We start from the raw sequence: 25,530 nt of genomic DNA on the forward strand, positions 1-25,530 counted from the left end.
CAGTGTAGCATCCCACAGCAGGAGGGTTTTTTGGTCATTTTAGTCTTTCTTACATTGGTGTTGTGATGAGAACCCGGCTCTGCTGTGCAGGTGGAACAAGTTGTCAGCTGAAGCAATGGTGATTTAGGGGCAACAAAATGTTTTACTCCATATTTTTACCTAGGAATGCTGGGTATTTCTTAGTGGCTGAGAGAGCTCTGGAGCTTTAATGCTGATGCTGACTGTTCTGCTCACCCTGATTCTTCTTTGTGTTTCTTCTTGGTGAGAAAACCATCTCCAGCAGAGGCTGCCTTTCTATTGGGTGCATGGATAAGTCATTGTTCTTCTGAACGTTGTTGAGTCCTTTTCCTTTCATTGTCTGCACTCTGCACCTCCTCAGAAGAGTCACCAGAATTGCTTTCATCATTACCATGGCAATGAACTTCCCTACGCAGCCCCGAGGACCAAATCCAAACGGCTGGAAATAGCGTGAAGGAACCTGCACACAGCAGCATGAAACATAAACTTTAAGACAATTTTTTTCATTACAAAAGTATCCAAGATTATTATGGAAATTTGGTAGTAAATATATTCTGAAAAACCTGTGGAAAACCTGTGGAAAAGGTGTCTCGGGAGCAATTCTTTTGTTTACAATAAGAGCCCTGCCAAGTAAGTCAGGAGGAAATAAACACCTACAACAGGGATGGCATCAGGATAGCAGGGAATGTGGAATTAAGGCATTGAATTCTGCCCATGTGTTTCAGTTCGTCCTGTGAACTACAGGGATTTTGACACAAGGTGTGAAATGGAGTGAAGAATTCACTCTTTCACGTAAGTTGATGAACATTTTTTCAAAAATGTTCATTATAGAGCACAAATGTCTGAAATACAGGCTGATGCCCTGTCTAAAGATAAGCATAAGGCCATATCATGTACTCCAATTGTCATTAAGAAGCCAGTGATCCTGAAAATTAATTTGTCATAGAATGTAATGTTGGAAATTTTACTTGATCTATAATAGAGAAATAAAACTTATAAAATCATTATCTCCTGTCCTATTAACTGCAGGATTCCCAGAGCTTTTGATGAATGTCCAGGTAGCTTCTGGACCTTTTACTGACATAAAATAAATCAGTTGTCCAAAACAGTCCCAAAAACATGAATAGCACTGCTCTTGCAATACCAAGGTACTTTTTATGAACAAAAAAACCCAAGTCTTGGCTAGAAATGCTTTTTCTTCATCTGTGTAGCTTTCTTTTTTTTAAAAAAGTGCAATATGAACTGTGTTCTAACTTCCTATTTAACACAAGAATGGAATAGAAAAATTTGCTTTAATTATCTGGAAAAGAGTGTTCTCACTTGCAGGCTGGGAAAATTGTTTTCTGTTTAATTTTTTTTCAAATAAACTGATCTGTACTTTTTGAAAAATTATAGGCAAACACAAGTGTTAACACAGAGTAAGTACAGCAGCTGGCAGTGCAGCACAATTGGCAAATGCACAGCCTGGGAAAATGGCAAATGTTTAGATTCTAACAATGCCATCTTAGCATAAATAATGGTGTGGATTGCAATTCACTTAGAGAACAGTGTGAAAATTGTGCCTGCTAGAATAATTCTGTGGCAAACAGAATGCATCAAGTCAGATGGAAAATGTGTGGTTAAATATTTGGTCAAGGGGAAATATTTTTAGTAGCAAAGTGTACTTGTACAATGAAATCCATTTTGATAATAATACTCCAGACTGACAATAATGGGTAGCAAAATGGAATGTATTCACAGGGAGTAGTTATTTCAATATACTTCATCTCTTGAATTTTCTAGAATGACTTTTTTCTTGGACTGTTGTTCTTAGTACTGGGTGCAGGGTTTGCTACGGGTGCTCAACCAGCAGTTTAGAAAGGTGAACCAGGGTTCTTAGTGAGCATCTGGGAGGAAAGGGGGAAATACATGGTAGTCCTAGACTTCTGGTAGGAAAAATGTAAAACTTAGAGTTGTTTCTGGTTTGAACATTTGTATCTTCCATTTCTTTTGTATTTTTACTAGTAGGCCAATTTTGGTGTATCAAAGTGGGTCATCTAAGTATTTTGTTAAATGAATAAATCTGTGGACACTTGCTAATTTCAAAAGAAAAAAAAGTTTTGCAGTTTTTCAATTAGGCAAAATGAGAAGTATGGTAGGTGTAGAAAGCACTAGCCCTTTAGCTTTGACCCTGTTCAACCTTAATATTTGGCAAGCCACTAGGAAGTGGAAGAGAAAGCTTGTATACCAGTAAAATGTGTGTAATTCTGATAGTAATGTTCTGCAGTCTGGATTTCCATGATAGAGCTGAGATGGTTATGCCCTCCACTCCTGCATGGCCATTTATTCCAGAGATCTTTCTGGTTTCCTCACAGGAGTGCTAAATAAAGCTCAGTATCTTGTGCTCTGTGTCACAGGATCCTCTGCTTCCATCTGCTTGGGTTATCAGTCAAAACAAGGGGTCAAACCTACCATAGGATCAACCCATTTTCTTTCAGTACAGTTTTAACTCTCCAGGTGATTGTTGCTGAACAAATACTGGTTTGACCAATTATTTCTTTAATCAGTAATCAGAATAACGGAGGTCTAAATGAAAATAAATAATCTGAAGGATGATTTACAGTAGTAGGGGGTTACAAATAGGAAAAAAGTTCTTATATTTCTTTTGATACATGACTCAGCAAGGCATACTAAAGAAAATTAGTTCTTTGGGGCATTAGAATATAAATTAAATTGAAATGCTGCATTGAGTGGGACTGAATTACTTGACATTTGCAGTATTGACTTGGTTTAAACTTAGGTTTTCCATTTTGGTCTATAAAAGATGTTTAGTTTATTTATGAATTGAAAAAAAACACCCTCACAGCCTCAGCTCAGTGCTGTACCATTTGCATGGCTCTGGCTCTCTAAAGCCTCTGGGTTTTGTCCACTGTCAGGAGATGTAATGGGAACCATGTGTGACTTTGACAAATTTCATCAGAACGTTTTAATCAAAATAAGGATGCCTGGGAGAAATGTTCTAAATACTACAATTAATTTTTAACTAAAAGGTGACTTGAAAGGAAAATATCTGCCTAGCTTTAATAATAAGCAGGTTATATAGCTTACTAGGCACTTGGAAAAAAGGAAGACTGTCTTGTGGTCACTAAGTTACTGATCCAAATAAAGAGGAAGATACGTTGTCAATGAACAATACCCAATAACCTGTTAGAAATAAAACAGAAAACTTACATTTTTCTCAAAATTTTCAAGAGAAAACTCATTTGGCTTTGGGAAGAATTCAAGCTTGTGCATACGTCCAATATTGAGAATGATGTTTGTCCCCTTTTTCACAGGGTAGCCATCAATTACATCATCTTGTAAAGCTTTTCTCATGATCAGGTCCACAACAGGCTGGTATCTCATGCTCTCATAAATAAAATTCTCCACAATTTTTAAGTTTGGTATGTCATCACTCTGTATATCTCTGTCACCTTGAGGAATAAAACAGATTGTGAAGAAGCTGCTTAGGAATTTAATAGCTTCATAGTACAAGTATGAAAAGTTTTTTAAGATTGTCCATTTCTTAGATGGTACAAAAGATCTAACACCTGCTAAGTAGTTTTATGTAGCTTTACATATTTGGGAAATCTGGCATATTGTAAATCAGCATAAAACCTAATTTATTAATTTATCATCTTCTCACTTTATCATCTTAATACACTTTAAGTCTTTGTTCTCCCTTCTTGTTAACGACAAAAATCAGACAGTCCTTCCCTGACTTTTCTATAACTGAGAGCAACAAGATACAAGAAATCTTCTGAGAGCTGGCAAATGGGATCTGGGAATGATCTGCAGATGGGGCAAAACTTTGGGACCTTGAATTTTTACCAGGTGATTGCATTTGGCTGGATGTACACCAGGTCTTACTGTGGCCTGACACCTTCTGTTACCATAAGTAATTTCCAGCTTGGTTCCAGCAGCAGCACCGGGTACTGCCAGGGGGAGCCTTGCTGTAGCTTTCAAGCCACAAGTAGGGTAAAAACTACAGACTGACCACTGCAATACTTGGTTCACAAGAGAAAAGGCAGTTTTGTTACTCCAGTTGGTCATTTGCTGAAGGAAAAATTCCACTGCCTCAGATATTAAGACTATCACAAAAAAACAAAGGGAGAAGATGAGCAAGTACTCCAGTGTCATGGGACAGCAAAATAAGATGTAAAACTGACTTAGAAAAAGGGTAAAGGACTTGTTAGTCACTTTCCAGTGTTGAAATGTCCAGAAGTAAATGCTGAATAAGAGTGGATGAAATGAGCTTCTGTATTAGTTCAGTGTCAGGTTTCAAATGAAGTCTAGAGAAAGGGGATAATAGGAATTTGGAATATTTTGATTGTGATTGTCATCAGTTCTTGTAAAGAGGGATGCGAGTTTGATACCAGATGACAGCAGAATATAATTTTAAATATCTCTAATCTTTCCCTTTTACATTTCTAGTGAGACTTATAGGTTCTGTATACACACAGGGAAATCTTGGTGATTAGCAGTGCTTGAAATGACTGCCATTTTCCACTGGAAAAGGATTCCAGTGGAACTTATGAGATGAATGCTACTACAAACTGATGCTGAAGAGGAGTGAATAGAGTGTATTGGTTTTGAATTCATCTTACAAAGAGCTCATCTTATTTCACTTATTCTTGAATAAAATCCCTTGCTTATAGTGGTAGCTCATATATTTTAGAGCAGATGCTTCTGTTAGAAGACAATTTTCAGCCTTTGAATAATCAAAATTAGATTCCTGCTGAAGCAAAATCATATTCCCACGTGGGTGACTTTGCAGCTCCTGCTTACCCATAACAGTTTCAATTTCTCTCATCATCTCCTCTTCCACTGTGGGGTGCTCTGCAATCAGGATGAGCATAAAGAAGAGAGTCACAGATAGAGTGTCAGGAGCAGCAATCATCATCTCCAGCACACACTGGTTCACATTCTCGGCAGTCAGGTCCCCTCTGTTCTGGAAAAATCAGAAATTTTGGGGAAAATGTTGATTGCCAACCTCTGATGCCAACAAAGGTACTATAGAAACAGACCTTGGCTCACATTCTTACTGATTTGTTTGTTGTGAGCTGTCAGGTTATGTGGGATAGGATTGGCATAACGTTTGAAGCCTTTGCAAACAAAAGGTAAAATAGAGGGGTTGGGGAAAGGCTGGAGGACATTCAGGGATAAAGGCAAGAGGTTTAAGGATGTTGTTGAAGCCATACAAAAAATCAGGTGAGCACCTGTTCCTGAAAACACAGCTTTTTAGGGATGCAATTAATTTTAGGGATGTTAGGGACTCCCCAGAACCAGCTGATTTGCATCCATTTATAAATGTGACAACTTTTGGATATACAGATATATCCAAATACATACATATATACAATATATTATGCAGAGACATGAAGTTAAGTTGGCAAGCCAGTATTGTTAGTGACAGGAGAAGGTCAGGAAAATCCAAGTTTTTAGCTGTCTTTTGAATATATTGCTGCTACCTGTGCAAAAATCAACTGGGATGCAAAATCCATGTGTTCATCCAGCTTTTCAACAGTGGAAAGCTTCTGTCGTTTCTGTTCTATTAAGATTTCCATTGCTCCTTTAAGATCCTTGCTGAAAACAGATAAAACCCAACATACTGATAAATAGCTGCAGACTTTTAGAATACACTGGGATGTTAGTGGAAACATAGAGATTATAGCAATAAAAACATCTAAGAATGGCAGAAATTAAGTATTTCAGAGTGGTTATATGTTTCTCTGCAAAAGCAATAATACTAAGGGAAGATTATTTTCTTATTATTGCTTGTTAAATAATTGCTTTTTAGCTTGGGCTGAAATCTTGCTATTTTCCATAGGGTAGGCTGGAAAGATTAAAATGTCTTCATATTATATTAAGTAATAGATTTAAAAAAGATTATTAACATTTCTGAAGAAAGTGTTTGTTTCTCTTTCATCCTGGTTTTTATCAGGGAATAAAATGAACTTAGAATTTGAGAGATAATTGTTAGAAAAATCTAGGTAAATGGTAGAAAAAAATAGTACTACCTTGAAAAACAGAGTTCATCTCAATTTTTCAGATTTAAATAGTTGGTAATACTCCATCAACAGTTTGTGTTTCAGTGGTGGAAAAAGGAAAAGTCCAACAGCTTTTACAGTTGGATTTTGGATTTTCAATTAGCTACAGATTTGAATTATTTTTTAAAGTGTTTTGAAAATTTTTTAAAAAAATCTCTGGGCTTTCAAGTTTGGTTTGTTGTTGTTGGGATGGAAAATTTGACTGAGTTTGTAGTGATAAATGCATTTAAAACTTCAAACCTGGTAGTTCTTCCTATTTGTGACTTTTTTTAATGTATTGGAAATAGCAAATGGTCATTTTGCCAACTTTAGCAGAAGAACAGCAAAAGTCAGCTTATCCTGGGACTGTTCTTTGCATTTCTTTAAGTCCCACAGTCTGTATCATTCATAAATTTCTGCTGCACAAAAATAAGTCTCTTTTAATGGGACTTTTGAAACATCAATATTTTCCTGCAGGGGCTTTCTAGTAATAACCAGGCTGCCACAGTTAGCTATTATTAGAATGAGATGATAAAGCACTAATCAGTGCCATAATGAATCTGCCAAGCAAATGTTAGAGAAGGTAAATCTTGTGTCTGGTTCCTAAGAGCTGCCCATCACTTCAGAGGAACCCCCATCTTTCCCATAAAGCCCTTATGTTATATATATAGCACTATCAAAACAATTTATTACAAGTTTCTTAAGTAGGAGCTTCTCTCCCTAGATGGAAACCAAAACCAAACTGAACAAGCTGTTTACCAGTTCTTTTTATAGCCAGTCCTCTTTGGCAGAAAACAGCAAATGAGATCATAAAAATAGAAGAGCCAATTTGTATTTTTATAGAGAGGAAGATGGCAAAATGTATTTGTTTCCTATATAGGAAAAAACCTCTTGAAAGAGGTTGTCAGGCTGACTATCAAGTTTTCACTCAGAAATGAGCTGATGATTCAGAAATGGATGTTGAGGGTGCTGATAAATAAAATTATGCTGAAGGGTTAACTTTTCTGGGACAATGCCACGTGGATGGGTTTTCTTGTTTTGATGAACTGTAGCCTGATGTTTGGCTGTCCTTGACTAGACAGCAGATGTATCTGTGGCTTTTACTTGCTGATTTGAACTGAACCAGTGATTTCAATTTACTTTCCCACTTGAGCTGGCATTAACTGCTATTTTGGTGAGTAAAGTAGGGCTGAAGAGAGAAGGGCTTTAAATTATCCCTGAGATCGGTCACTTGTAGCATCAGTGGCAAATCTTTCTGCTGCTATCTGGGGTCTGCAGATAGGGAACTTCAGCCACTTTTCCAGAGGAAAATATCAAGGAAGATCTCCTTGTCATGAAGGTAGAATCTTCTGCAAATGGCTTAGCAAATGGTGGGTACTTACACTGCTTCTTCGTATTTCTTGCACAGCCAAGAAATCTTAAAAAAGATGTCGGGCTTTAATAAAAGTGCTTGCCAAGCATCAAAGTAGTTCTGAATCTTAAGGACAATGGCATGTTCTGAAAATAAACATTAATAAAACCCAATGTAAAATAGAAACCTTCATAGTCAAACAGCACAAATGCTTCAGAAAAATTATTGATAAGGCCTTGCTCCTTATTGTGGCTCATGGGAATTTGATTAATAAATGGTTTGAGTATGTAGATAGCATCAGGAAAAATTCAGAGCTGACTGTAGAAAGGGTACAAAACCTTTATAAAAACCCTCTTTGTAGCTACCTTAAAGGAGAAAGCAGTGGCAGCCAGAGCCAAATAGTGCCAGTGGCAGCCAGAGCCAAATAGAAGAGCAGAACTCTTGCAGCATATTGAAATAGGATAATTTATACATCACAAGAGTGTTATTTCTGTCCCATGGTTTTGAGGATAAAGAAATCATATAAATTGTCAGGTAAACTTTTCAAGGCAATCATTTGTTGGAAAGATTTCAGATTCTTACATGCATATAATACTGGGATTGGATGAGCTCGATGCATAAAAATCTCTATATGATGCTATCAAGATGAGTGTGACAAGATTAAGGTATATTTTGGGGCATAAAGAATTCTTCTATGCCTAAAATAACTCCCAAATTGATTTCAATTAATTACATAGAGATGAAAAAGTTTATTCTTCATTTTATGAAGCAAAACTGCTCAGTGACATCCACAAATTTTTGCTGGACATGAACATTAGATTCATCATAAAGAATAAAAATAAAACTGTTGGTACCATCCAGAGGGATCCCAAGAAAAAGTTTGTTAGATGTGTCGAGCATAATCCTTCTCATAAGATTCAATGCATTGATGTTTCCTCTTTCTGTGGTGACTTCCTCCAGTCTGTCCAGGTGATCAATGGTTGATTCCACACAAATTGCTATCATACGCACAAGACCAGGACCAGACAGAGCTGAAATATATGCACAAAATGAGCAAAAGATGGGGTAACTTCCACACCTTATATTTAATTAGCAACCCACAGTAACGGTGTGAATAAAATGCAAACCACTATCGTGCAAATGGCTGCTGTAAGCTTGTTCTGAAGTTTGCTGATTCATAGCACCTTTTGAAAGAAAAATGTAAGCTTTGGTTAAAATGGCAATGAACTCCAAGCCCAGACTTTGCTTGTGTCAGTCGTGCATTTAATGCTAAGCTTGTGCCACGTTAAGGACTGATGTTGGCATCACTTGTGTTACCTGTCTGTGTGGCAGGGTGTTCATATCCTCCTGTGCATGGCAGGCACTGGGGAGGTCCTGTCCCATTTGCTAATGGCATGGAGCAGGGAAGAGAGCTTGGGAACTGGTGGGGAGGATGACAGGGATTTCTGGAAACAACCCCTGAGTGCTCTCACACAGCTTTGCAGGGAGCTCCTGGGCACCTCTGGTGTCTCTGTGGGCACAGGGAATGCTGCTGTGCCTGCCTCAGCCTGAGCACCTCTGGTCACTGCAGTCTCATGATGCAATTACTGCATTTTAGGAACTGCAAAGCAGTGCTCAGTTCCACGGGTACAAAATGCAGTGGGGTTTTGGTAGCCTCCCACTGGAATGAGTTCAAATCGTTTTTGACTGACTTTAGGAATCTTGTCTTGAATGCTCTGACTTACCTTTTTGTGTGATAATTGCCTCGAGGATGCTATTTTATCAAATCTGTGGTGAGAGGGACAGTATGTTTGGAACTGAGGGGGGAGGAAGTCTGGATTAGGAATACAGAGAACTGGTAGATCTAAGAGTATTTAGAAAAACACTTTTTTTTTTTTTTTTCTGCAGTCTTTACTACAAGGGTGCTGATATTTTTAATAGCAAAATTATGAAGGAAAGGCTCAAGTATTACATAGGAGCAAAAATATATCAACAAAATAGTATAGAAAGTTTCTACCAACAGATAATTATTTTCTTTTTTGGTGCTGCTTTAATAAACTACCAAGGTTTCATCTGTTGACATTATTTATCACCTGAGGAGCTTTCAGAATAAGAGTGGCAATTCTGTTCAGAAGCCTGGAACATCATTGGAAGGAGCTAAGTCTGACAACATGAAAATACTGAAAGTTTTCAACATGTGGAAAGAAAGTGAATAAAAGTTAGACTTGGAGAATAGTAACACTGGAGTTTATATAATTTCCTATATTATATCAGTGTAGTGGTATTATCTCTTTTTTTTTTCTGTTACTACATTGATCCCTATCTTACTAAAGGGATTAATAAACAGTTCTGCTGTGCAGATATTCTAAATTAACTTTGCAAGTAAAGCACATTGGGTTGTGGTGTGGTTTTTTTCCAGCAAGACAGGAAAATCTTTGAACTCAGGGGAGGCTGGAATAATTTCCTTTATGGAAGTGCCAGCTGAGCTAATGAAAACACTGGACTTCAAATGTGAAAACATTTAAAAAGATGTTTGTGGGCATAATTTATTTTTTTTTTTATAATTAGAGAAGATTAAGAATCTTCCAGACTACTTCAGGACTTTTTCAAACTGCATACCAAGCAGGATAAGTGTGCAAGAACATAGGCATTAAAATATTTCTATGGGATATGTAAAGAAAAGTGATTTCTGTAACTTAAGCATGCAAAGGACAAACAGTATTTCAGAAAAAAAAAATAATTGTATGTTACCATGGTGCTGTGTGCCAATTAATGTACATTGGTGTATACCTTTGGTAAAAAAGGGTCGAATTTCTTTCCAGTGTGCTGGATTGTTATTAAATATGATCCCATTTTCATACATGCCAATACACTGTAACCCAAGCTTGCTCCCAAATCGAGAAACATAATGCCAGTGTTTCATCACATGGAACACACTTGAGGATCTGGAAAAGAAATGGGGAGGAAAAAAAGCACAAAACAAAAATACTTTCATACATTGTACACAGAATACCTGTAATTTTGTAGATGCTCTGAAGTGCTGAATTGAAGTCTCAATTTAGCTGGAAATACTTGACATTAAATGTTCATTTTACATAATTAAAAAGCTTGGTGGTAAACACTTTCAGAGTGTGTATTAGAACAATAATGTTTTCAGATTTAAAATACAGATTTTAATGTGAATAAAGAGAAACATGTAGATATAGAAGATACACTGAGGCAATGACCACTGCCAGCTATTTCAAAATATGAGATGTAAAATACCAGAGAGTTGGTAATTTCATCATCACGTGCAGTAAATTAAAGCTGGGCTGTAGAGCTCTTTGGTAATTCCTGGCAGATCCATGCAGAAGACATAAATATACATGCAGGATTTACATGTGCAGCATTGTAAGCTGAGGATGTGTGAGATATATATTCCTAAAGAGAAATAGTAGGGAAATCTGTGGTGTGTATAATGCTTTTTACAGCTGGCAAGGTTTACTTACATGTGCTGGCAAGCAGGTTGTGAAGAGTGCTACTGCTTTAAGATAGAATTTCCTTTAGAGGGAGCTAGAATTTTAGAAATGTTAATGTGATGCAAACCTGCTCAAGTGAAATCTAACAAAAAGAAAGACAGGCATAAAGGAGATTGGAATGAACCAATGCACCACTGTCTTTATGATGCAGCATGGACCAATCTCAGGCTTTTTATGTGGTTTAGTTTATTCCTTCAGTCAGACAAAGTAAATGGGACTTTTGAATTAGGACAACTGTCTCCAGAAATGCAAATATGCAGGAGGCTTGGTTTGCTTCCTTCCATTTCACAGATCTATGTGGGGTAAAAAAAGATAATTTTTTAAGGCAGGATTTTGACCCGGTACTTTATACAAGCAGATTTCCTTACTACTTAATGAAGTCCTCCAAAAGACATCAAGTCCTTTCTGTGTTAGCATCTGAACATGGTTAGTTTGATGGTAAAAACTCGGATGACAGAGGTGGAAATAGCATAGTTTTACAGAATTCAGGTTATGTTTAGTTTTTCAGTAACCTTACTGTGCACTGAAGACTTTATTCTGCATTATTGTTTTAAAATTAATTTGTATTTTTCTCTATACTGTCAGTACTTTTAAGCAAAAAATAACCCCAAAGAAAAGCAATGTATTAATTGTAAAGTCTGATGCAGCATTTTTTCAGATGAATTGGTAGTGCAGAAAGTGAAAGGAAGCAATGAGTTCACAGCATTTTACATGATCATCAAAACATTAAAGCACATTAGGTGATATTTACAGTATCTGTGTATGATGGGAGTGTAAATACTTCTCCTGTCATGATCACATTTTTTTACAGAGGTAAAACCATTTAAAGCTGATTCATTTCATGTGGCAAATCTTATACCTTCTATGCTACATTTTCTTTCAAAAGCTTTTACATGATGAAAGCTGAGTGTGGATTGATTGATATTGCTAATGTAAAGGTGGGGATTCTTTACTAATTACACATGTTCTACTACACTTTTTTTTTTTTTTTTTTTTCCTTCCATAGCATAACTCAGCATCTGGAAGATCCAGCATTAGAAAAAAAGCAACTGGTAGACCACAGCTCAGCATTATGTTTAATACTATGTGTAATTGAAGTCCACGAGTAATGTCTTTAATTGGAATGGAAATACATATAATCCTAGAATGCTGCATTTGCTTAATTAGCTTGCTGAATTGGAGCCATAATTTTCAAGCTCTCATTACTCCCATCTTAAGGAGAAACTTCAGAACACAGAAAACAAATTTGGCTTAATCCTGCATGGCAGTAGTGTAGATTCCAGAGTAGTATGTAATCCAAATATTAAATGGAATATTAAAAGAGATGGTAAGTGATTTTTGGGGGTTGAGCCACAGTGCTTAATCTTTCTTTCCATGAAGAAAGAATCCAGACTTTAGTACTAGAGCCTTTAATGAAACAGAAGGCTAAGAAAATTTCTGTGAACAGCAGAAAGTCAAACGTTTATATTAGGAGATTTTTTCCAAGTGATAACTTTGGTTCTGCTTTAGAAAAAAAGTAGCAAAGAGTCTGTAAAAATATTTAAAAGCTCTTCATGATATTAAGGATAGAAAATAAGGATTTACTTGCTAATTATAAATGTTTCTTCACCACTGATCCAAACTCTCACAAATTCTCCATATGTCTTATTGTAGTAGTTGCAGGCATTGCCCACTCCCATCCAAAGAAACCTCCCGTGTGAGATGAGGGGACCGATTCCCATGCAGTATCCTGGCCCTAAGAAAGAGGATAAGAAAAGGTTGCTATCAGCTGTGCCCACTGACAAAAACATGCTCTGAGCATCACCCTTTTGAACAGCTTCTTACTCTGCCACCCCAGGGCTGCACTGGGCAGCTCACACACATTCTGAAGGTCTGGCTCAGGCTTTGCAGCTGCTTTGTTGCAGCCTCCTGACCACTAGGTACCAGTGCACACAGAAATGACTTCCATTACTTCTTTAGTTTGCTGCTTTGAAATTGCTTGCCTTGGAGGGGGAAGTGGTTGGGAAGCAGAGAGGAGAAAGGGTCTAGAAACAGTGCACGTGGCTTGTTAATTTTTGATTCTTAACAAATCCTTTGAGTTTCTGTGTGTTGAGGAGTTACAGAAACACCTATGATAGCCAATGCCCTTTTGATACAAGCAATGGCATTCCTCAAAGTCATTAATACTGAATTGAGAAAACATCTAAAGTAAAAAAGACTTTACAACAACGAACTTTTGTGCACGTGCTTAAGTAGGAGCTAAAAGGGATTAAAAAAACATTTAGCCGGTCAGGTTCTCAGCTAAATCCTTCTGTAACTCAACACCAGCTTGCCCTCTTACAGCAAAAAGGAGAAAGCAGAGACAGGAGACACTTTGCCTTTCGTTACTTTTAAAAGAAAGTTTTCTTCAGATAAAGCTTGCCCCTTGTCTGTAAATTAAATCTATAAAGCAAAACAAATTACTGAAAAACCCTTTGCACACTGCTTGTAGCTAAAGTTGCTTGCGGGTCCCCCATTTACTAATAGGAATTGAAAGAACCCAGATTATTTAAGTACTTGTGAACTTTAAACATATTAATTTAGTTCTGTCCTCTTTTTTATACAGTCAAGCATTACATATAAATTAACAACCTTTTGTGAATGCTCTTCCCTATTCTCTAACTTTCAAAGAGAGTTTTAACATATGGCAGCATGTTTGGCATGGATCTTTTCTCAGAATTTCATTCAGGTGCCTCTATATTGGTTTAGAATTATTCCTGTCCTACACCTCTGTGGGATGCCTGAGCTGTCCTTGTTCATAAATAGGAAATTGAATTCTGTCTGCTGAAAACCAGGCTGAAGCAGTAATGTCTACCATAAGCCCCCAGAACCTTAGAGAAGAGGCCCCCTGACAGGAAAACCAGGTGATGGTCTGTTCTGGGGAATTTCAGTGCCAAACATGGGGAGAAAAATTGATAATCTCCTAAAACCTGAATAACTTCCTCTGCAATAATTTGTTTCCAGGCAAGACAATTGAGAAAGCTTTCAAGTTAAAGGAGGTAAGAAGTACAAGCTTATAATGCACATGAAATATGAATATCAAAAACTTGTAAAATGCTATCATATTCTTCTAGCATATACACAATAAAGCAAAAAGCTAGATGTCATCTATTGATATAGCCAAGCCAGGTTTGTTATGGAAAATCTGGGGTTAAATAGAGTCTGAATTCTTTTTTCTGTTACTTTAAAAAGCTGTATTTGTATTATTGAGAGCGACTCCTGGTAAATTTTGTTGATACACAGTCATTATTCAGCACTACTTCCTCACTTAAATTTGAGAAACAAGCAAAATACTCTGATAGCTTTTAGGTGATACTATAGTGAAAGTTATTTTACCTGGTATTGATGAAGTTTCTTCATTAGTCCATATTAGAAACAGAAAGCACATGAGAATGAGCAAGGGCACTGTGGCTACTGGCACTGTGTCTTGCACTAGGCTGGTGATGTTGTAGTGCATTGGATTCAGAGTTTCCAGCACCATCTTGTCCAAGAGATTCTGCTCTGATTTAGAGAGAGCAAAAAGGGAAAGAGTTCTTCAAAGATGGACTCAGCTTCAGTTGGTACCTCTCAACCCCTTTATAGCTCTGGAAAATGAGCAAATTAGCCCTTGAGGTAGCCTTATTTTATAATGAGAGGGACTGCCCGGAGTGCTTGCCAGGGCAAGCTACATCACAGCTTGAAACAGACATGCAGCAGGCACTCTTTTTGCTTTTCTGACCTTGATATTGAAGCATAGTTTTGGATACTTTGGCTGACGAGACTTCTTATCTCTGGTACCAACTTGGCTGCCCAATACTGAAGTTGACTCCTTGCAAATTTCTAACCAAAACACAAGAAATTAAACTTTCAGCACACGTGGAAGCATTGAACGAGTTCGCTTTCAAGTTCTATCTCTGTTACTTATCCATTTTTCTTCCTGCATGCCTGTAGTGCTGGAGTCCTTGAATTTCAGGAGTGATTGCTTTAGTTTGTCGTGATGCAGACTGAGTGTACTCCAGTTGTTTTTCTCTGTTTGGATTTTGTTTCTTTCTTTGGGTTTTGTGCTGTTTTTTTTTTTATTTAAACAATGCTTTATATTGTTTGTTTATTTTTTATTGTCAGCCTTTCAGGGTAATACAATGCATTGCTTTTTTTTCGTGGTTCTTCTGCTAAATACTTTGAACAATATAATGTATACCACAAAACCCAGACAGAATTATGGGTTGTCTGGTCCTCTACTTTAACCCAGGCACAAGGAGGGAAAACCAAGTGAACTGTCAGGGTATGCACAGAAGGATTCCTTTGAAGTAGTTTTGCATGTTGTTGACTTTAAGTCCTAAAATGTAAGAGGTGATTGTACCCGAGAAGGAAAATCTTATTCTATGAATAAGAAATCACATGAGCACAGAAAGATACTGATCTGCACAGCAATGTTTCAATAAAAGACAATAAATTCTGCTCTGACAATCATTAAGAATAGATTTGCTTTGTTCCTCCCTGTGACAAAATTTCAGAATTAAAATATATATTTACATAATAGGAAGCTTTTTGTCACAGTTTAATTCTCAGCAAGTGCTTTCTTCTTTATTTTGTTCTTTGAGCTCACACACTGCTGCAGAAAGCTGAGTTTATTTTTTGGTAACTATTAGTTCTATAATTATATTAAACTCAGTCAAGAATGTGGTAGATACTTTATAGGTAATAAGAAAATTGGTATTTATGGTTGAACAAGAAAATATATAGAGTGCTGGCAAAGCACTGAGCAGTAGCTCAAAACCTTGCAGGTGCATTCAGGGCTCCAGTGCTCTGGATGATTGCTGTGCAAGGCTTCTGGTATCCAAAATGACCACGACCCAGTATGCCAGGTGACCTTCTAGACACAAACAAGCTTGTCCCATAGTTAGCAGTACCCCTCCTGTCAGAGTGACCAGCTGAGAAATGTCCTGAATATTGCAAAACGTGGCTTTGTACCCACAGGCATTTTTATTGTGTAAAGTTATTTGTGATTTTCACTAATGCACTGTTGCACACTAAGGATGTTTGCTCAGTACAAGTAAAATGCTGGCTTTAAATTTCCTTGTGTGCTATTAGCACCATAAAATCGTGCCTGCACGTGTATGGAAATGCTATTTTAGTTTCAGTCCCTTTCACTGTATGAGCTTTGCAGCTTTATAGAAAGAAATAACTTACAGAAAGAAATAGAAAGAAATACACTTTATAGAAAGAAATACACTTAATTTCACTTTTTGTTGTTTTCTGGCTAGATCTGGGTGAACTTCACGATTGCCACAGACTGGCTCAGTGTTGTGTTTTTTTCATCTAAAAGCCATTCTGGTGTGTCTGTACAGCAGTTTCTCTGTCTCATCCTCCCTATGGAGAGAAGCATGTGTGGGGTTATGCATTTGGGTGTTATGAAATAAACCCAATACCCAGGTATTTATGTGTGTATCAATATTATATCTGTAGGTTAAGAGCTGCTGGAATTCCAAGTGTTGATATGTTTGTACTGTGCACTTTGCAGCCTCGAGTCTTCCCATTTCATCTTCTAAGAATCAGCCCTGAGTTTTGATCTGGTTCAGTTCTTATTTATTCACAGGTAAAGATTATCTTTGTATAGACAGAGAAATGGAGCCCAGTTTCTATCTTTTCAAAATACAGAGATTGCAATGGAATAGTATTTAGGTTCTGTATTACCAAAACTTCGTAATTTTATCATTTTTCAGGAAAAAAAATCTTGCTGGGTTATGACCAATATTTCAGTGTGCGCCTTGCTGGTAGATTTGTAGTTCTTATATCCTGGGTCATGCTCTCATGTGGATAAAAGGCACTGTATTTAATATGAATCCTTTTTATACTCTTGAACTCATGTGAAGCAGTCTTATTTTTAGTCAAAGTGGCTCCTCAAGCACTTGAACAAACAGCTGACATTTCTTGTATCGAGAAGTCTTTACCTCATTTCATCAAGTATGTTCCAATTAGACTTTCAGGGTTTGCATTTCTAATTTTTTTTTTTTTTTTTTTTTTTTTTTCAATTGCAGAAGGCAACAACCATTCACCTTAAAAGTATTTCAGCTGAACTGCTCATCCTGCTTGTACCCATTGTATTTTTAAAGAATTGTCAGTAGGGTAAATCACTCCTATTAAAAACTCATCCATTTTGATAGTAAATAGCTAAGTGAATAGAATGAACAAGTTTAGAAATGGAACAAAGCCAGAGTGTCCATTGTTATGAAAGAAGCTTGCACTATGCTTGCTTATTTTGTCTCAGTCTTCTACAGGTCTCAATCTTTTCTTGCAGCTGATTGAGGTCTGTGTCTGATCAGAGGGATTTGTGGATTCTGACTGCTACTAATATGGCAGAGGGGGGATGGGGATGGGACAAAAGAAAAGCTTTTAAAACTAAATAGTGGGAGGAAAGAGAGATATAAATAAGGAGCTGCTTTTGTGACCAAGTAGATGGATGTGCACAGGCTGCATGACCTGGGAGTTGTGGATTTTAACAACTGGGAAAGCATCTGCCAGCAGAGGGCTCCTTGGATTACTGATCTTTCTCTTTACTATAAAGCACTCAGAAACTTCCAGGTTCTCTTGAGCATTTTCCTGCAGAAAGTGGTATGTGGAAGCATGACAGTATCCACAGTAAAGAAAAGGTTGGCCTCATGCAGACTTACTGTATGTAAGTATTCAGACTGCTTTTGTTGTCTAGTTCACAGCTAGAAGGGTAAGGTCTAGCAGGGATGCTGGGGATGCTGCCTCAACACCCAATAGCCCAGGAGGACAGGGACTCCTGGTGTCTGCCCTGGTGTTTTAGTTTGTGTCAGGTGTGATTTTATAGGAAACTTTTAGATCATTCCCATGCTCTGAGCAATCTCAGAGCACGAAAACTGGGAGCTTTTTGAATGAAAATATCTCAGGTAATATACTCCAAAGCTATGTCTCACACACACCAGCTTGAAATGGGGATTCAAATGACAAAACCAGTTTAAATCCATATTGAAGTGAACTCCCATGAAGCAGGTATATAACGTGTGCATCATCACTGGTTTGTTTTGCAGATCTGCTCCCACTGTACCACAGTGTTTGCCAATGTTGATGAAGCCTAAAAGGTGCACAGTACTTTTTGACAAATAAAGTAGTTATTTGTAATCAGTTTTAGGCACATACTTATCTTGTTGTATTGGGATTATAGCATTTAAAACAGGATGAGAGCTGTCTCTGACTCTACTGCAGGACAGCTCCTTTTAACAGAACTCGTGCTGAAGGAATTTGGTGCAACTATTTTAACATTGCCCTCAAATTTATTGCAAATCAGAAATTCTTTCCAATGTGTTGAGCAAGAAGTCATATTTAAAAATACTGTAAAATGAGGCGCATATCTGGGGATATGCATTAGAACCACTAAAAATACTTTTTTTTTTTTTTTTTTACGTAGTTACAGTCCTGTTAAACTTTTAATTTAAAGTGGATAATTACCACTGTGTGTACAGCACCAGCTCTGGTTACAGGGACTGCCTTTTTCCCTTGCAGTGCTGGGGGGTTTAGAGTTGGGAACACACCAGAGTATTCTTTAAACTTGAGAGTGCTCACTGTTCCTTGTAAACTGAGCTGTACAATTATTCTGTAAGCTTCAGATTGGCTGTGTTAATATAGTGTCACCCTGGAAACTGCTCCCTGGTCTTCTGTGGTCTCTTCTAATGCTGTAATTCTCTCTAGATGCAGTGGAGATGTCACTCAGAGATTTCCACTGCAGTTCACTGGTGATCTGATATTGTATTATGACTTTTGTGACATACTTTGTCATTGGTTATAACATTTTTTCGTAATAATTTTTCACTTGCTCTGAATCTGTGCTTTAATGATCTGATCCTTTGCTCCAGGTGACATCTGTATTTATTATAGGTGGTTTCATTGACAATTGCAGAGAGCAGAGCAGCCTTTTTTAAGTGAGGTGTTTATAGTACTCCACTCTTGAAAGCACTGTCTTGTTTTAGGTCTGTCCCCTACTTTTAAATCACTCCCCTGCAAATCAAAAGAAAGATAATTATGGTAAAATATCAACATTAGGGAAGGAATACACTGCATAGTAGTTACTGTTTTCAGCCATTTCTAGAGCTCAAGTCATTGGCAGAGTTTTTATGACTACATAAAGGTCTATCACATCTAATTACTGTGGAAAAGTATTCTAGCAATCTTGAAGGATTATTACAGCCTTTTAAAATAGTTCCATGTCATGTGCTTACTATGAAATCTAATCTAAATGGCACTTGTACACTTATCTGTTATTTAGGTTAGAGGAGGAGGAAAAGGGGACATCTTTCAGCAGAAGTTTGTAAGTAGGAAATTAACAGTGATAGCCCTGGCAATCTTAAAGGGGCTCTTAAAGGAGGGAGCATAGCATTGTGTCAGATGCCAAGGAAGACAGAAGGGCAGAATATATCCATAATTTTCTGGTGTTGAAACAACACCTTTGTACTGTGAGATAAGGAAGATTGTTACATTTGATGCCCCTTCTATTACTTGGAATTGCAGTTTTTCTTAATTTTACTGAGAATTCTTATGACAGTGTTACCTTGTTTCACAGCTGAACAGGATCTACCCCTACGTGTTCCTCTGAGTTTTTATATCATCTGCCTTCACTGCTGTCACTTCTGAAATGAATGTTACTGCATGTTTGTTATACATCAGTGGTACCTCCCAGTGGCTCATACATTGGCTGCAAACAGTTCCTAGCTTTTCTTATCTGCTTCAGTGGTCACAGAACTAATTCCTGTCACCCCTCCTGTTTCACAAGTTTGGAAGGTGCAGAGAAGGTTTGTGTTTCAGTACTGCTGTAAATGCTGACAGTCCTGCTTTTTGGAGTCTGTTTGGTCATTTAGTTTTTTGAGCACCAGCTAGTACTACCACCTGCTTGGGGTTTAACTTCAGTGCAGATTGAACCTATTAAGAGTGAAAGAAATACAGTAAAAATGTCTTCTGTTAATGTAGGGCTTCTGTTTGGATATTGCTATTTGTTTGGATTAATACAGTAAATGCAGTGCCTCTTTTGTGTAGTGTTTGCAACCTTAATTTTGTGAAAATACCACCTTTGAGCCTGCCATTCCAGGTCACCTACAGACAAGCTGTAAATCCTGTTTAAACATTACAAAGAAGCTGATGCATCCTTTTTAGTAATCCTCAGTGCCACAGATCTGATGTTGCTGACATACAATCAGGTACTGACCAAGGGGATAAGTTCTTGCTGAAATGGCTAAATGAGCTTTTTATGTTGCTACAGATCATGGAGCTTAGTGAGCTTCCAAAATAAAATATTTATTATATGTTGTCAGGTGTGTTTGGATGTTGGCTTTGGGACAAGCCAGTGAAAGTTCTGATCTTCTGAAAGTCTAGGTTCAAATGCATCCTTCTACAAATTGCCAAGTTACTTTAGATATCTAAACTGATCTTCAGAGGATGAATAGTCATATCCTAAAAAATCACTTCAACTGGAGTATTAATCCATCAAAATAACTAGCCAGTCATAATAGCCATGACTGCCTGTCACTTGAAGTGATAACCTGCTTCGTGTATCTAAAAATTTGGTAGTCATCTCCTTCATTCTGGCCAGTGTCCATACTATTTTCTTGCAGCTATGCATACAACAGGGATACAGGAGGCAAGATATGCTGTGTGTGGCCCCAATTACTGTACAACAAGTTTCTGCTTTGAGAACAATCTATAATTATATGGTGGTTTTTCTTTCAGAAGCACAATGATCTGAAATTAGAATTTGGACTGTGCCATCTTCTCAGGGTTTAATTGCAGTCTGATGCATGATTTGGAAAAATAACTTGCAAGTTTTAGTACCTTTCACAAAAGATCTCATTGTTGCTAAGGAACCAAGATAATGTCCATGAAAAGTACTGTCCAGATGACAGAATCATGGAATGTCAGGGTTTGGAAGACCTCTGAAGATCATTGAGTCTAAACCCCCTGCCAAAGCAGGACCAAAACTAGAGCAGGTCACACAGAAATGCATCCAGACAGGTCTTGAAAGTCTTAAGAGACTCCACAAAGTCTCTGGGGAGCCTGTTCCAGGGCTCTGTAACCCTTAGAGTAAAGAAATTATTCCTCATGTTGAGGGGGAACTTCCTGTGCTTTGGCTTGAATCTGTTGTCCCTCATCCTATCACAGGGCACAAGTGAGAAGTGCTTGTCCCTTTCCTTCTTGATTCCCAGCCCTCAGATATTTATACACATTAATTAGACCCCCTCTCAGGCTCCTTTCCACACCACAAAGCCCCAACTCTCTCAGCTTTTCTGTACAAGGCCAGGTGTTCCAGTCCCTCCATCATCCCCATAGCCCTCCGTTGTACTCTCTCAAGTAAATCCCTGTCCCTCTTGAACTGGGGAGCCCAGAACTGGGTGCAACAGTCTAGGTGAGGTCTCACTAGTGCAGAGTAGAGGGGGAGAAGAACCTCCCTTGATATTCTGGACAGAGTCATCTTAATACACCCCAGGACACCATTGGCCTTTTGGCCCCAAGGGCACGTTGCTGTCCCATGGATAACTTCTTGTCCATCAGGACTCCAAGGTCCTTCCCCGTGGGGCTGCTTTTTAGGGGATTAGCTGGGCTAGCACATTAGATGGTAAAAGAGCTTCATTGGAGACATGTATCTCCTGAAGCAGAATAAATATGTCAGTACTTGTAAGCCATCAAAAAGAGCTATGGGGATCTGCAAAGCTCTGCAATATTGCTAAGAATATATTTCACTGCCTGTCTGCTTTAGAGTTCCCTCAGAACATTGTAAGCTCTCATTAACTCAAGTAGAGCAAATAAATGAGCTGTAGATAGACAACTGAAATTTCCCTCTAAAAATACATCCTTGTTCTGACCGTGGAAAGGAGACTTATATGAGGAGGGTTTTTTTGTAGCCACTATTATTTTGCTATTACTAGTGAGGGGGTGGGTTTGTTTCTTATTTGGCAGATGGAAGGCAACTCTCTCTGTCATAATTATGCCTCTGATGTAGGACTTTTACTGCTAGCAAATACTTTGATCAAATGCAAAAAAGTTGGTTGACACAGAAGAGCCACTCTGTAAGAAAAGTAAATTAATTTGCTTTTTTCTGGATAGAAATACCAAGTATTCTATACAAGTATGTAAATTAACCCTGGGGAAAATTTATCTGGATATTTGAAAAAACAAGACTAGGAAAGAAATTATGATAACTCTTGATTGATTCTCCATGCAAATGACTTTATTAATCAGTACTAATTATTAACTAAGATATGGTAGCTCAAAGAAAGGGAATGCTTCTCCACAGTAGGCACCAGTTAGGACAGATCAAGCTATGACCAAACAAACAAAATCTCTGGGTCAGTTCCAGCCTTGTTCTACATGAAAACCTTTTTCCCTTGATGTAACTATGATGCTTGAAAATGTTGGTTTGTCAAAATTCACTTTCCAACTAATTCTACTAATTCTGCTGACATAATCAACAGTTGGCAGTGTCCATTCTGTGCTGTTTTCTACCTTAACTTTGTCATGGAACACATCTTTGCTTGAAACATAGTGAATGGAGAAAAATCCACTTTAGAGTAGAAAGAATGAAATCAAAGACCACAGAAACACCAGACAAGTTTGGTTTTTTCAGCCAGTGGAGACTGTGTTTATAGAACCTAAGAAGTTTTAGGACAGTTTCAAAGGCTGGATGAATTGAACACTTTCTTTTGGTAACTATTATGCAAAAAATATTGTGCCATATTTTAAAAAAGAAACATAGTTATTTTTTAAGAGCAAGAAATTGGTTTTAAGATCTGCAGATTTTCTGCTACAAACAGAATTCTATCTAGTGACAAGATACAATATACACAAAATTAAGTAAAGTAACTGAGTCCAAAGCAGCTCCAGAAAGCACACTTCCCTCTCAAAAGCACAATAAAATATTTTTTTGTGATGTCCTACGCACATTGTTTGCAGAAAAATGCTAGAATATGAATAAAAAAATTTACCTGTGTCCTCTTGTTACTTCTTGAGTTGTACCAGTGAGGAGTGCTGCCTCTCTTACTGATGTACTCCTTCTAAAGACCTGAACAGGTTTTCTAATGATCACTCTCTGTGGCATCTTTTATGCAGGTGCTTCTTGTTGCTAAGAGATCAGTTGCTTAGAGATGAAATTTTGTTTTTTGTAATAGATCAGGGACCATTGCTGTTGAAAAGAAACTTTGTAATTTTACCTCTAGGGCTCAGTGTGTCTCCTGTAAAGCAGCCAATGGTGGAGACACACAGCCTAATGCTGATTAGAATTGTAACTGGAGAGTAAAAGAGAAAAGTAAACAAAGTTTGTAATTATGTTCGAGGGCTCTGAATATCAAGGAAAGAGATTTGTTACTTAACTGGAGGTGCAGCTAGCACAGATTAAAGTCTTTGCCTAGCATATCTACATCTATTTTTAATTTCAAACAAAGAAGGAAAGTCCAAGGGCTTCATCTCTGCAACTGAGATGCACAAAGTTGTCAAAACCTTTTGTAAGATATTATTGTATCTTATTGACATTACTTACTGGTTTGAAACACCATCTACAGTTTGGGGAATGGTTTAAAATTTTTTATTTATTTATTTTTTTCTTCCACTTCTCAAGTTTAGAAAATCCAGTCACTGAGGTCTGTTTCCAGTAAGGCTGTATTATGTCCTCTGTCAGTAAGGCACTGAGCATCCTTTTCTTTCACTGTCAGGCCACAAATGCAAAAGATTCCCATAAAATGTTTTCATTCTTTTTTTTTTTGAATTGACTCAAAGCTTTAGCATTAGCATTTAACAGGAATAAAGAAAACAAATTGGAGCATTTTTAATAAGAAGACACATCTCAAGGGTAAAAGGATCCTATATCTAAAGGGCTATGATCTCACTTTTAACAAACAGGATTTAAGACTTGTGTACAATAGTCCTAGTGATGGAATATTCTTAACTAAAGGAAGGCTGGGAGAGGCCAAGAACTTTGTTGAATGTGAAATCTCTTTTAAGAAGCCTATCTTAAAGTAAGTAACTAAATAAATAAGCACTCCAGACACTTTGGGGAGAATAAGGACTGAATTCATGTGGAAATGCTCCCGGCATCACTGCGACCTCACTGAAGATGCACAGCTCACACAGCAAGAAGCCAATGTAATTTCAATCTGAGAACTGAACTCTTGTTCTTTTTCCCTGGCCATACACCCCTCCACGTCTGTTTATTATGCAGAGACTTGTTTACAGAATAATTTCACTCTGTGATTTTCCTGGAATCGAAAGGACAAGCAGAAATGGGCAGAACTTTAGTGAACAATTCTATTGTATCCTGCATTTAGACCCAATGATGGTTAAAGCCTGTTGCATAGTGTTATAATAATAATTAGATAATTATTGAATTTCAAAAGAGATGTGATAACTGCTTTTAATTTTTAAGCTTACCTAAATTTTTTGGGGGAATAATAAGTTTTCAGGCCTTTCTCATTGTCTAAAATTGATTTACTGCATTTAGTGTTCCTTTGTAGCTGCAGAGAGCAACCCATTGTGTAAAACTTTGCTTGTTTTCTTCAAGCTCCTCCTGTGTTTCTGTCAAAAATCAAACTCGGTATTTGTTGCCACTGCAAACACAACTTTGTATTTTGTCTAGGACATAAAGGGAAACTATGATATCTTGACCCCAAAGTGACTGCAGATGTCACCCAAAGGCTTTGGAGAGGGTAGATGGTTCTGTAGGGGCTGGGTCAGGCTGTAGGAGTAGAGAGTGATACAGCTTTAGGAAAAAGAACAGGGGGAGGCATCACATCATTGCTGAACTGCAGTTAAAACAAGTCCTTGCTTATTGGAAGTGCTTATGTCCCTATAGATTCCATATTATAGGTGTGAACGGGAAGAATAAACTACTCAGTTACTTGTGGTATTTTTAGAAGCCTAAAATAAGAAGTTAATAAAAGGAATTCAAAACCAGTGAAGATGAATGGGACACAAGAGCATTTCTCTTAGAAGGCAAGTCTGAGAGAGCTGGGACTGTTTAGCCTGGAGAGAAGACTGAGCAGAGACCTTACCAATGTCTATAAATGTCTGGAGGGTGGGTGCAGGAAGGGTAGAGCCAGCCTCTTTTCAGTGGAGCCCAGTAAGATGACAAGGGACAACGGGCACAAGCTGCAACACAGGAATTCCCATCTGAACATGAGGAAAAACTGCTTTGCTGTAAGGGTGACAGAGAACTGGAACAGGCTGCCCAGAGAGGTTGTGGAGTCTCCTCTGGAGACATCCAAAGCCCAGCTGGATGCAATCCTGTGTAATGTGCCCCAGGCAATCCTGCTCCAGCAGGGGATTGGACTACATGATCTCTAGAGGTCCCTTCCAACTCCAGTGTTTCTGTGAATACAGATTTTTTTCTTTTTCAGAATGTGTTGCTTGGGGTTTAGGGGAGCCCAAGTGTGTTATGGTCAGTTTCCCACACAAAAATTTTTGATTACTTGCTCAGTGATCATTTATCTAATCGAAAGCACTGATTTCTAAACATGGAAAACTTGGCAAATTTTTTGTTGGGCCTTCTGTCTGCTTAGTGACTGAAGAACTTGTGCATGAATGGTAATTCAGAGGCAAGAAGCCAGTTGCATTGGTTGTGAAC

The 25,530-nt window shown here is 37.7% G+C and overlaps 1 protein-coding gene across 1 annotated transcript; it reads right to left on the minus strand.

Annotated features, from left to right (window-relative positions):
* Window positions 1–205: 205 nt before the first annotated feature.
* On the minus strand, window positions 206–14,620 carry CYP19A1 (cytochrome P450 family 19 subfamily A member 1). Its single transcript, XM_071753939.1, has 9 exons — window positions 14,268–14,620; window positions 12,498–12,648; window positions 10,186–10,340; window positions 8,271–8,447; window positions 7,448–7,562; window positions 5,508–5,622; window positions 4,825–4,987; window positions 3,229–3,470; window positions 206–478 (listed from the first exon to the last, which is right to left on the minus strand). The coding sequence occupies exons 1-9, from the start codon at window positions 14,410–14,412 to the stop codon at window positions 206–208; spliced, it is 1,536 nt and encodes a 511-aa protein (XP_071610040.1). The 5' UTR covers window positions 14,413–14,620.
* Between the last annotated feature and the right edge of the window lie 10,910 nt (window positions 14,621–25,530).

This window comes from Heliangelus exortis, chromosome 11 (genome assembly GCF_036169615.1).
Source record: "Heliangelus exortis chromosome 11, bHelExo1.hap1, whole genome shotgun sequence".
Classification (NCBI taxonomy): domain Eukaryota; kingdom Metazoa; phylum Chordata; class Aves; order Apodiformes; family Trochilidae; genus Heliangelus; species Heliangelus exortis.

Excerpts from the sequence above, each read along its gene's own strand:
- CYP19A1 (XM_071753939.1), bottom strand. The coding sequence starts at position 14,412 with ATGGTGCTGGAAACTCTGAATCCAATGCACTACAACATCACCAGCCTA. Across the intron at positions 4,988-5,507 it reads CCCAGTTGATTTTTGCACAG|AACAGAGGGGACCTGACTGC; the intron begins GTAGCAGCAATA and ends TGATTTTTCCAG. Across the intron at positions 3,471-4,824 it reads AGAAATTGAAACTGTTATGG|GTGACAGAGATATACAGAGT; the intron begins GTAAGCAGGAGC and ends TTATTCCTCAAG.